General features: G+C 50.2%; 3 protein-coding genes across 3 annotated transcripts; 2 read left to right on the top strand and 1 right to left on the bottom strand.

The window, feature by feature from the left end:
* Positions 1-1,064: 1,064 nt before the first annotated feature.
* Positions 1,065-2,819, top strand: PpBr36_10021 (uncharacterized protein; the record flags this gene model as incomplete). The annotated part of the gene is made up of 2 exons (XM_029897136.1): positions 1,065-1,318; positions 1,442-2,819. The coding sequence occupies 2 exons, from the start codon at positions 1,065-1,067 to the stop codon at positions 2,817-2,819; spliced, it is 1,632 nt and encodes a 543-aa protein (XP_029745297.1).
* Positions 2,820-4,298: 1,479 nt separating this feature from the next.
* PpBr36_10020 (uncharacterized protein) lies at positions 4,299-6,058 on the bottom strand (the record flags this gene model as incomplete). Its single annotated transcript, XM_029897135.1, has 6 exons — positions 4,299-5,044; positions 5,154-5,295; positions 5,365-5,429; positions 5,518-5,579; positions 5,674-5,761; positions 5,833-6,058. The coding sequence occupies 6 exons, from the start codon at positions 6,056-6,058 to the stop codon at positions 4,299-4,301; spliced, it is 1,329 nt and encodes a 442-aa protein (XP_029745298.1).
* Positions 6,059-11,032: 4,974 nt separating this feature from the next.
* On the top strand, positions 11,033-12,665 carry PpBr36_10019 (uncharacterized protein; the record flags this gene model as incomplete). Its single annotated transcript, XM_029897134.1, has 3 exons — positions 11,033-11,284; positions 11,591-12,228; positions 12,326-12,665. 3 exons carry the CDS (start codon positions 11,033-11,035, stop codon positions 12,663-12,665), a joined length of 1,230 nt encoding a protein of 409 aa, XP_029745028.1.
* Positions 12,666-12,910: the final 245 nt, after the last annotated feature.

Below are 12,910 nucleotides of genomic sequence, written 5' to 3'. Positions count from 1 at the left end.
TTTTTTTTTTTTTTTTTTTTTTTTTTTTTTTTTTTTTTTTTTCCCTTAGGTTTTTGGTTTTTGGCTTTTTATCCGTATGCCATGGCGCGCTCAACCCATCCGTCCAAACAGGAACATTTCTTTGGCCGTCCTTTCTCTGGGCCTTCGTAGATATACCTACTTTGCTACGTCGTGGCTCATGATGATTCTTCCACCTGCAGGTTCCGTTCCAATCGAGGTGCATCTATCACTGCGCATGCGTGTTTCAGAAGCAACCAGTCTCGCTACTGATGGAGTACGGCTGCACAACAATCTGGCCGGGTGGAGACCCATCGCATGGCTCCCTCCAAGAACCGTAATTTCAGCGAAGTTTGTGGGCTATGTACGGCGAAGTCTGAAGGCAGAATGTGAATCTGACCAATGGATGTGTTTTCTTCAGAGATGGGCTGGTTGCTTCTGGAGAGGTGCCAATTGACCTATGAATGGTGCATAATTTAAAGCAGCCAGGGGTCGGTGGGGGATTGCAGACCGCTAGTGCGTGTTGCCTGCCCCCTATTCCTGCTTGGTAATGTTCTCTGCTCAATGTGTGATCTGGCGGGGGCTCGATTTGCCGGACTGATGCTTGAGGGGAGAAGGGGGAGAAAAAAAAAAAAAAAAAAGAGGTATGAACACTCGCTGATCGGTACATGTCGACCGAACCTGGCCTTGCGCGCTACTATTGCATTGGAGCTCGAGCGGCTATATGCGATTCGATGGATGGTTACTTGGTTGCCTGCCATTTCATGCTTATTTCTAACCCCAAGGCTATCTCAAGTGGATGGATGGCTTACCTTGTTTTGGGCTGCTAGCCCCTACAATGGCTTGGTAACTCGGCACAAAGCAATCGCTTAGCCTCCGAGCCACTTTGAAGACCAGCATTCTTGCCCGCGTTCGGGCCGTGACGTAGCAGCGAGGATGCTGTTGTCGGTTTATTCTCGAATAGACTGGATTTTCCAGCTTTACCTGCCTGTCTTTTTGTTTGCTTTGTTATTCCTCAAACCGAACGACTTGCTGCAGCCCAGGTGATCATCTCAAAGGGAAGCATCATGGCGCCAGAGGAGCGGAAGCGACACAGGAGATTCAGTGTCGCCGATGAGACAAACCTGGATGATGGCACCGATGCACCTACTGTCTCGCCGGAAGATCTGGTGAACCTGACATTTCAACATGTCCCAAGTCAGGAGCCGCAGTCAACCCCCGAAATCGATCCCGGATCCGATTCAAAGATCAGGCATGGTACCTTTGACATTCATAGGGATCCCAGGCTTAGTTGTCGGGTTGTGGACTTTATAGGAGACATGTGAGTAGGTCTGGAGGGGTCCCTGGCCAGCGAGCGCATAATGTTGGAAATTCCAACAATCGTCGCGCTCGAGACATGTAAACAGAAGGGATAAGCTGATCAGCAAATCTGCGCGACTGCCAGAGAAGTTCGTCGCGTGCGACCAGCCATCCGATGCCCCTTCCACTCCACCCCAGTCCTATCACCTCACCGCATCGACGTCGACTATCCGGTAGCAGGACCGGCGAGTGCCACCTGGGGCCGACTGCCCAAACCGGATCTCGCAGAGCAAGCGACGCATGAATGCCTAGCGACAATCTGTGGCGCAGTCATCCCTACACGTTCCCTTGGGCCGGATGCGTCTCATGGGAACATGGCGGGTCCACGGCCCAACAAAGCCCGCGTATCTGTTTATCAGTACATGCTAAACAAGGCCAAGGCGAACACGAGCCTGCGCAACGACGACGGCGCCTTTGTCTTTATTCCTCAAGCGGGGCCCGTGACCCTCGACACCGAGCTTGGTCTACTAGAGTTGCGCGTCGGCGACGTCGGGGTCGTGCCGGCTGGCGTACACCTGTCCATATCGCCCTCGAAGACAGCTGGGGCCGAGCCCCTCAGTGGAGGCTGCGCCGGGTACGTGCTGGAGGTGGTCGGGACCGGGTTCGATCTGGCAGTCGACTGCGACTTTGCCGTTGCTTCTGGTCCGCGGTCTCACGAGGAAGGTCCTCCCAACGAGAACGGCAAGGAATGGACGCATTTCGTCAAGGACAGCCGCTCGCCCAAGCCGTTGATGCTGCCGCCATCTTATATGACCGCCTCGGGCGCCATCCCGGCGTGGGTGCCTCCGAATCCTCCTCCAACGCGCAGCAGCAGTACCGAGAGGCAGTCGGAGGAGCAGCAACAAGAGAAATGTGATGATGGTGGGAAATATGAGCCCGCGACGGACGATAAAGTCAACCCGCTCCGGCAGTATACTCTCGCCCACGGTCCCTTGGACGTCGTGGCTTGGGAGGTGGAGGGTTCGCGTTGTGCCGACCTTCCGTACAAGCTGAGGATGGCGGTGCCAGGATCGGATCAGCCTGAGTCTTGGCCGGTCCTGCGAGCCGACCACGGCGACGGCCACATCACCGAGCTGCGCATGTTCAACGGCCGAGTGCAGACACCGCTTTGGGATATGCCCGACGTCGCAGCAACGGTTGCTTCGTCCGGAACCAGCCGTGTTTTGGATGGCGTTGGCTTTGGGGACCAAGAGCGGCCCCGCGATGGGCTAAACGTCGCCTATGGTGTCATCCGCGGCACCGAAGGCGATGAGGCATGGCGGGGACTCCGCGCGGGCGACCTGGTCGTCCAGGCGCCCGAGGCGAGAGGTGCTGCCGCCGTCGCCTCCGACACCAAGCCTCATTCCGACCCTTCTCAGCGTCACGACTTGCTCGGTTTCTCGTTCACGTTCCCTGGCAAGCTTGGCTTCTCAGAGTGGGCTCTGGCTGAGCACCCGGCCAGGGTCTCGTCGACGACGGCGTGAGTGAACACGGGTGCCACTCTGACTTTGTCATGAGATAAAAAAAAAAATATCAACCGGGAGGGTTCTCGTTCGAGGGCCGGACAAGTGCTTGGTCGCAGCGCCTTGTCATGAGTCCTGACTGGCCCAATACACGGGCATGGCCTAGCCGGGATACCGGAGGAAGCTCTGCAGTCCTGCGCTTTATCCTCATCTCGTTTTGTTTTGTTTGTTTGTTTGTTTTTTTTTTGCCTACGGCCTTTTTATAGATTGCCGGAGCACACAAAGACGCACTTTTTCGTGGGGGATCTATATTCCTTTCTGCAGACGAAAACTAAGGGCAACCGAAATTTTTCACAGGGCATTTCCAAGTGTCGAGGTCGGCGAAAGTTTGTTTATCATTTTTTTTTTCCTTTGTTCCATACACACACATATATATCCCATCGGTTGTTCTAGCAATCGAGCACGGAGGGCAGGCTGTCTCTTTTTTTTCTACTGTTTATTTTCTTCTCATTTGTTTCGGTTTGTGTAACAAACCATCTGGTTCCCATGAGGGAATCCATCGAAAAAAAAAAATACCATAGTATCAGCTGTTGTATGAGTTGCTTGTCCCGTCATGGTGCATATTGTTCGTGATCATGTTTTTGTTTGCTGTTTTCTTTTTCTTTTTTTCTTTTTTTTAATCCTTCACTTGCTGAAACCTGAAACGGACTCTTCCAGAACGTTTAAAAAAATGGACAAAAGAAGTCCTTGTCGTCTGAATCCAGGAGAGCAAGACTCGGTCCACATGGTCCCCCCTATTTCCGAGACGTGACAAGTGATCGGGTGAGGTTGGGGTTGTCGGAGAGTTGCGCGGGAGGGGGGCAGAGGGGAGCTGGTCAGTGCTCGTAAAAAGGGACAAACGGGATTGAAAAGGCTATCCTTTGGGGCTGGGGAGGCCGTAAGATGTTATACACGTGGATCGGTGGCGGGTGGTCTGAAGTCGGTTAGCGGCATGTTTGTCTGTTGTGTAGATGCAGCAGGGTTTCATTGGACTTTGGACTAACAAGGTGCCTGCCGGTCTGCCTGGCATTTTACTCCTGCTAAACGAATACTTTACTCTCGAACTGGCCAAGACACCCAAGCCTTGGATTAATCAGGTATTGCTATGTTACAGCGAATGGTAGATTATATATAAGTTCAGTATATACAACATGTGCGCGAGCAGAGTTGTTTGCTGTTAGTGTCCCCGTCTGTAATCCGATCCAGTATACATGTCCAAGATGAAAAAAGGAAAAAAGTAATACCAAAAAACATAAGCATTTTGCGTGCGCGAGCGTGCCGGTCGTGATTTAAAAAAATGGAAAGCAGAGCACTGTGCTACTTCTGCCGCTAGAGGTTCTCTGTCTCCTCTCCTGTTTTCTTTTTTTTTTATATTTTCTTTCTTGTTGATTTCCCCAATAAACAAATAACCCCCCATGGCCAACAACAAAAAACCCTCTCGAAAGGTTGGCAGGATTTGCATTATATCCTCCTCCCGCCGTGAGCCCTGATCTGCCTATCCAACTTCTCATCCGAGTCGTTGCTGGACAGGCCCCCGATGGAAGACGACTTTGTGATCCTCCCGACGCCCTGTGCGTTGGTGACCAGCTCGGCCTGGTCGGCCTTGCCGTTGGCGTCGAGCATGCTCAGGGGCAGTCCGCCGTCCTTGTCCGGGACGGTGTAGTCGCTGTCGGCCTTGAGGGTCCTCTGCACGTCAAAGGTGCGGCTGACGACGATGCCGCCGCCGTGGCTGTTGCTGTGGTCGTGGCTGCGGGTGTGGCTGCTGCCGCCGCCGCCGACAGCGTAGCCGGAGCGGGCGTGCGAGTGCGCGTGGAACTTGGAGCCGCCGGGGCCCCCGATCGCGTCGTTGTCGGACCGCATGTAGCCGCCGTTGCCTGAGTAGTAGCCGGTCCCGCGCGTCTTCTTGAGCACGAGCGCCGTGATGGCGGGCAGGCAGGCGCAGATGAGCCCGATGCCGACCTCGGCGTTGCCCGACAGGATGACCTTGGTGAAGACCATGGTGGCGTTGGGCGAGTTGCGCTCGATCAGGATCATGCCCAGGCGGTAGATGGAGAAGGCGGTCGCCGTGCCGCCGGCGCACAGGATCCCCATGATGCGGACCTTTTTCCGGTTCGAGAGCTCCAGGGACCAGGTGAGCGGGATGGGCAGGATGAGGATGGCCAGATCGCTGATGACGCTGAGGATGGAGTCGCAGAGAATGATGATGTCTGACGAGGTAATAACAAGTTACCGTGTAAGTCGAATCTGGACCCCCCCAAAAAAAAGAAAAGACAAACAAGGGCAAAACCACCCCAAGCCCCTATTATCTAAACTCACCTTGATTCAAGCACTTGTCCTTCTGCCCCAGCCAGTAAGCCTCAATGGGCCAGCATGTCCTGATTTTGATTATGAGTCCTGAACCATAGTACAGGAATAGCAGCAGCTCAAAGAATTTGACTCCCATGACTGTTTTCTTGTGCTATAAAGACGCAGCAAACCATGCAAGAGTCAGTACTCATCCATCCATCAGGCGGGCCTGTCTACATACCGGTGCGTATACTCTCTGGATCAAAGCCAGCAATGCAATTTTAACGCAGAATGCCATTGGCATATCTGATAAAGAGTGCTATCGGTCAGTCTTTGTCCATACTTTTTTTGTTTTACTCATGATAAAAAAGTTTATCTCGAGGGAATTACTAACAGAAGATTGTTGCCGCGTAGCATGCCTTGAAGTATCCCGTTATCATTGTTACCGGCACCTCCCTATCAAAAGACGCATCAAGTTAGCAAGCAGAAGATTTGATTTGGCAGACTACCCAAAGTCTACCCATACTGGGGAGAGGGGGGATTTTCATACCATTGATCCAGGCCACCTCCAAAATGCGTAGCATATATCGCAGTTATGCAATACCCTACCATCAAGAACCACGTCGCAAAGGTGAAGTCTGCGGTTGCTTCCGTGTTAGTCCCTCGGCTTCTGTTGGTTCTGTTCTCTCGTTTCAATAAAAGGACGTACAATCCTCGGTATGCCAATGATTCCCCAGTGCCACGTGCTTGCCGTAGAAGCGTACTATGACAAACATGGTGACAACCACCAGCGTCAGGGTCTGCGTCACGTATGACACCGTCCTCAGGTTGTCACTCGGGTTGTCGAAGTTGGGCGTGACGCCTGGCGGCGGAACCGCAGCACCGATGACCTCGGTCCCGTTTGTGCTCATGGCTGCTCTCGCCGGTGCAATCATTGGTGTCTCTTTTTTTTCGTTATTCTTCGTTCTCTTGTCGTTTCGACCCTTGTTTTTTTTTTTTTTCTCCTCCCTGCAAACCCCCTACGTCATATCTCTTTCCTTTCTGTTTTGTTTGCTTCCCTCCTCCCTTCGGTGTCGTTGAAAGGAACCAAAAAAGCAAAAGGTAACAACACAACAGAGAATCTCCTAAAAGAGCAGCAAAAGAAAAAAAATATTAAAGGTCGCTGAAGGGAACTGCCGAAAACGCGGGTATATGTGGGCTGGAAGAAAAAGGCAAACCGGTGACGGAGAGGGTCGAAGAGGAACGGGGTCCTTGCAGGTAAGAAGCAATGGAGAGAGAGAGAGAGATGGGATATCTTTAAACAACCACGCCAAAAACCAATGAGGGTGGTGCCGGGGAATTTTTCTTTCTGAATGATCTGCTGCACAGTGATGAATTTGGCAGTGTGTCTGGGAACAACCTTCCTACCCTAGGATCTCCGTGGGAGGGGGGGGGTGTAAATGGTAAATGGGTGGATAACCCCAAGAAGCAGTGTTGCAGGGGGGCTAATGTGTGCCGTCCAGGGAATGGAACAAGACGCAGAGAGAGAGCAAAAAAAAAAAAGTGGTCAAGATGTGGGTAGATGGGTGTGTTAGTGGCAAGAGTCAGATAGATGTGCATGCGACGGGGCGGATCGTTGCCCCTTTTGAATTAAGAACAGGGCCAGGGACAAGCTACAGCGCAGCAAGGCAGACATGGTTGAAGATACCAAGCATTTATTTGTTTAAAAAACCAAACTTACGCAATGAACAGTTTTGAACGGTCAAGACGGTCTGTACTGGGTTGTGTGAGTAAAAGGCAGGGGTACAAGTAGCGAGCTCTGTTATCCTTGACCCTTTTTTCTCCCCTTCTCCCCCAGGGTATCCCATAGTTTGACAATTGTCCACAAGAAAGTAAAACATGGTTCCTGGCAAGTCGGGGGATGATGAGAGGAGGGTAACCCTGTACAATTGATCCTCTTGTTTTTTTTTTTTTTTTCTTTCCTCATTCTGCCTGACTATCTCTCTTTTCATCAACTCTCTTTGTGTACTGTGATTGTATTGGCATTTTCAAATCTTGCCAAGAAACCCCAAATCGCGCACAGTTGCTGCAGGGTCCCTCTTCCGTATTTTCCGTGGTGTATCTTCCCCATTGCATACCGTGTCGTCTTCTTTTTTTTTACTCTTTTTTTTTTTTTTTTCCTTTCAACCCATGTTCCCAAGGATCAACCGGTATTATACGCAAAGTGTTAGGATACATCTGAAAGAAATGATAGAAAGAAAAAAAAATATTGCATCGTTCTATTCTCAAAGCTTGATCCCTTCACGGAAATCTTCTTTGTTCTTTTCCTCCCCTGGTTGGCAGCCCCATGACAGGACCGTCGCACGACGTTCGCAGAAGTCAAATCTTGTTAGACTCCCGTCAGTGTCCGCACGAAACAAACAGCTCTCGGGTTTTCTTTTTTTTTTTTTTTCTCCCCTTTTTTTACTTTCACGATTCGGATGACTTCCTGCAAGGTTTAAGCTGTTATAAACAGGTAACCGCTTGTAGCAAAAGTGATGTCAAGAGCAACGAATGATATATGAGATGAATTTGGGACTTAGTAGATGCGGAACCCCATTTTCCTTCTATCCTCTTTTTCGTTTAGCGGATGAATCAATCACGGCCGATTATGTTTTAGCCTCGGGCGGCTAGGCTGTAGCCGTAGTGTGCCCCCCGAGCCTCCCTCGGAACGGGGCCGTTTCTGGGGAGCAACTAGACTAGGCCTAGTTTGCTTTGTGGCCGTAGTAACTAAGGGGGCAGCTGCAAGGATGACAAGAGTGATTTGTACTTGTAATTTTGTACTGCAGTAATATCTCCCCGGAGATTTTCGCGATTGGCTTTTGTTAGCTTGGGTAGGTAGGCTTTTTTGGTCCCACTAGCAAAGTGGCTCAAGACTCTCGCTGTTGTTTGAACCAGGATAGACGGTTCCGTTGTTTCTGCAAGATCGGGACAACCTATTAAGTATCATCAAGCTTTCGTGTCACTCATTTCTTTTTGGGGGGGTTTTTTTTTTTTTTTTTTTCCTCTCTTGTTTTCCTTTTTGTTTTGGGTGCAACAACGAGTCGTATCTATACGAGAGACCATAGTTAATGCATATACGGTAAGCTTTTTCATGTACCGCTAATTGGAACGTTGATCTCTCTTCAGATAGATTGCATGATGAGCTGTTGCCAGGTGGGTACCCAAGGTACTGGCTGTCGTGCAGCTCAAGGTAAGTGGGAGGAAGGTGAGGGACAATCAGGCACAACGAAATGCTGCTTACGTGCTTCGGTCTAGACTAGGCTGGACAGGGGATAGAACCGAATCAAGAAAGGAAGAGGAAATGGAAGCGAACAAGACAAAACTCGCCAGCAGAATGAAGATGCATAAAGAATCTCGCTTGGGTCGTCGTATTACTGCAAATACGTAAATGGACCCCTCCCCATAATATACCAAGTAATGGTACATACAGTATGTAAATCTCGTCTCATCAAATACAGTACACGCAGTACTTGGTAGGCATTCCGGCATAGCCTTTCCCGGGAACACAAAAACCCACAAAGGTTTATGAGTAGTTCAGGCTTGGTCCCTGGTGATTTGTCCAGCGAATCGCGACCATATCTACTTGGAGTTTTCTTTTTCTTGGTGGATTATCTAATCTAACAACATCTCTCCTGTTTGTTCATCCATACCAATTGCCTTGCCTGCATCTGCCTACCTTATACAGTGTAGTCTCATTGTGCTTCAGCTGCCTACTGAATGCAGCCATGGCATGTGTCGTCGTCTTGTCTAGTTTTGGCCTAATAACACTAGGTCTAGACTAGCCCACAGTAGATTAGACCAAGCTCAAGTCTGCAATAGAAGCCCAGGTCCCCTAACAGTATTTGTTCCATGGACGGAGACGGCAAGGCATAATGCCCCCGACCCGCTGTAGATTCTTGTGGAGGGAGACTAAACTCAATTATGCTTGCCGAGATCATCCTTTGCGGATACTTGTAGGCTGCATTACAGTACAGTATTGAACACGACGGCTAGTCTAGTGGTATTGAACTGCCTTGTCTTTTTTTTTTTTTTTTTTCAAAGTGCCTGCCTATGCAAGTTAGGAGGGAACATTAGCGCAATTCACGTAATAAGTAAGGGTGCCTAATATCATCACACTACAATATTGCTGTTGATGCCGCCGTACTTTGGGGGAGAGTTGATTGCTACGGGTATAATTTTACGACCAATATTAGATTGGATGCAGCAAGAGGATGAACCAAACAAAGAGGTTGTGTCAGACCACCCACCCTTTTCGAGTTTTTTGTTCAGGCTAATCATTAGACCATCATCATTGGCATCATTAAATCGGGAACCCGTGGGATGCTGCCGATCCTTGTACCACCACACCAAAGTAAAAAAGGAACAAGAAAAAAGAAAGATAAAGATAAAGGCCCTGACGTCGTGGTATGGACGGCTCGCGTGCCCGCGCTGCTCAACACACCATCCATCTGGGATCCTGCACACCACCTTTTTGACATTAGATGACCAGGGTAGAGGAATCTTGACGGGTGTCCAGCCAATTGAAACCACTGCCGCGTACAATTTTGCCATGAATATCGCAGGATTTGTGTGGTATCAGGCGAGAAAAAAAAGAAAGAAAAAAAAAAAAAAAAAAAAAAAAGAGACCGTTGGAGCCGTTACAAGTTTATGTGCAGTGGGTTCAAGCCTAGTGGCGCTCCGTTTTGGCTGTGTCGGGGCATAGGAGAAAAAAGAAAAAGAAAAGAAACAAAAAAGAAAAAGCAACGATTCGGTACTAGCGACTCGAACACGACACATGGTGATGATTCCTCTGGCTGGGATATGCCTGCCCCGGAATGGCGGAAGATGCGATGGAATAAAGGCTGATGCATCCTTCCCATCCCGATGCCTAAGAAGAAAAGAAAGAAAAAAAAAGAGGGGAGTGGGACAGCAAAGACTGTGCTCAAAAAGTAGGGGAGGTGGGGTTAAGAAGGAAGCAGAAACACAATAGACGGTTTTACCTACCTGCGTAGGCGTTAAGAACGGAGCCGCGGGGGGGAAGCGAGAAACAAAATTACACTCAATACTACCTACATTAAGAAGCCTTGGTAAAGCTCAGGTCGGTTCCAAACAGACGGAAATGACAAACTGAACAACAAGCAAACGACAACAGCAAAAAGGGGGGTTCTGCATACAATGCACAACGGGGATTTACCTCATTCCAGTCTAGATCTTGAGTCGTGATCCCCCTCCATCTCTTGTCCCTGCCAAGCCACATCCAACACCAACACAGCTACCAAGCAAAAAAGCGAACGTTACCAGACGCGGACCGAATACCCACATCCTTCCTAGTACAGCCTCGTCCCTGGAGCGGGCATCGTGCCGGTAAGGAGGGGCTGTCTCGATGTCGTTGCCGTCAAAAGAGGGGGATAATGAATTAATTCCTGTTGTTTATCACTCAAAGGAAATAAACTGGGGAAAGTCATGCAGGCAGGGAAACCAGGCGCCGTTATCAGGCCTTTTTATCGGGTGTAAACGTGCCTATTTCAGACCCCTCTTTTTGGTTCCTCGTCTGTTGGAAGCCGACAACGAGTTTTTGGTAATCAATTTTGTCCCGTATACCCTCTTTTTTTCTTTTATCTCCCTCTCTCTCTCCCCCTCCTTTCCCTTCCCATTATTAAAATCTCATTTCCCAAACCAAGCGCAATAGTGTTAGCCCTCGTCATTACTGAATCATTGTCCTCATCAACGTTATCATTGCTACTCCAAAAAGAAGAAAAAACCATCCACAGTACTTGTTATCATCCCAGCATACTTTTAGCTAGTCCGGTTCATTGCACGTCATTATCAGCCCATAGTCTGCGACTTGGCTAGACTTGAAGAACTCATTCTGAATCGTGAAAACACAAAAGAAGAAGAACAAAAAAATCATGGGATCAGCCGGCCCTGCCAACCCTAAGCTCTTTGAGCCCCTCGCCATCGCAAATGGCAAACACGTCTTGAAGCACCGCGTCGTCCACGCTCCCTTAACCAGGAACCGCGGCACGCCCGTCAACAAGAACGACAGTCGTGAGAACCCCAATCGTCTGTGGCTAGCCAACGACCTCATCAAGGAGTACTACAACCAGCGCGCTACCGATGGCGGTCTCATCATCTCCGAGGGCCTGCCGCCTTCTCTTGAGGTACGTTGGGTGGTTTGAGAATTTGCTTATTGTTTCCTACCTACCTACCTTGTGGCACTTGGACCAATGTGTCGGTTCTCCCCGCGCCGTGCACGGGAGTTGATGGTGATCACTTTTTCTTTTTCTTTTCTTTTGGTTTTTCTTTTGGTTTTTCTTTTTTTGCGGGCGACGTAGCATCCGACAAGCTAACCCCCAAATGATCCCCTCATCCTACTGCACAGACTTTTTTTTTTTTTTTTTTTTTTTTTTTTTTTTTTTTTTTTTTTTTTAACTTTACTAACCCATGTCGTCCACCCACACATACAGGGCGGCGCAATGCCCGGCGTCCCTGCCATCCACCAGCCAGCTCAAGTCGAGTCGTGGAAGCCCGTGACGGAGGCGGTGCACGCCAAGGGCGGCATCTTCTACGCGCAGCTGTGGCACTCTGGCCGTGCCATGATTCCGCAGCACATCGGCGGCCCCGTGCCGGCTCCCTCGGCCGTGCCCTGGGACGACCCCACCGAGGTGTTCTGGTACCCGCCGGCCCACACCACCGAGCTCTGCAAGTACGCCGACTACCCACCCATCGAGATGACGGTGGAGCACATCAAGCGCACCATTGACGATTACGTCAAGGCCGCCAAGAACGCGCTCGAGGCCGGCTTCGACGGCATCGAGGTCCACGGCGGAAACGGCTACCTGCCCGAGCAGTTCCTCAGCTCAAACTCGAACCAGCGCACCGACGACTATGGCGGCTCGCCCGAGAAGCGTTGCCGCTTCGTCCTCGAGCTGATGGAGGCCCTCGCCGCCGCCGTCGGCCAGGAGAACCTCGCCATCCGCCTGTCGCCCTTTGGTCTGTTCAACCAGGCCCGCGGCACCCAGCGCAAGGAGACCTGGGGTTACCTGTGCCGGGAGCTCAAGGCCCGCCTGCCCAACCTGAGCTATGTGAGCTTTATCGAGCCAAGGTATGTATTGACTCGGCCTTTTTTTTTCTCACTCTCTCTCTCTCTCTCTCTCTCTCTCTCTCTCTCTCTCTAATTAACATCCACCCCTTCTTCCTAGGTACGAGCAACTCTTCTCCGAAGAAGACAAGCAAAAGTTCCTCGACGACTGGGGCATGTCAAACGTCGACCTGTCCATGTTCAGGGAGATCTTTGCCGGCACGCCCTTCTTCTCCGCCGGCGGCTTCGACGCCAAGACGGGCAAGGAGGCCGTCGAGAACGGCACCTACGACGCCATTGTCTACGGCAGGTACTTTACCAGCAACCCGGACCTGGTCAGGCGCATCAAGGACGATCTGCCTTTTAACCCCTACAACCGTGAGCGCTTCTACGGTCCGTTTGAAGACAACACGATCGGCTACACCGACTTTGCTACTTATGACGAGCAGCAGAAGAAATGAATGAAAACGACTCAAACGAAAAAAAAAATAAAAAATAAAAAAAAAAGAACGTCCAAGCAGGGAAACCGGGGTTTTCAGAGCCATATTCTTTCTCTCATATCTACTGTATATACACACCAAAGCCGATTATTGTACATATATGCCGCGTGCTTTGTGCAATATCGACCGGCAAGGCTTGCAAATGTTCAAGGGGCGCTTGACTTGGTATGGTTGGATAAAATATTAGACATAAATAAAGCTCATGC

The sequence above is a fragment of the Pyricularia pennisetigena genome (assembly GCF_004337985.1).
Source record: "Pyricularia pennisetigena strain Br36 chromosome 7 map unlocalized Pyricularia_pennisetigena_Br36_Scf_7, whole genome shotgun sequence".
NCBI lineage: Eukaryota > Fungi > Ascomycota > Sordariomycetes > Magnaporthales > Pyriculariaceae > Pyricularia > Pyricularia pennisetigena.
The sequence above is the reverse complement of the archived record's forward strand: the minus strand, read 5'-3'. Positions and strand labels throughout refer to the sequence as shown.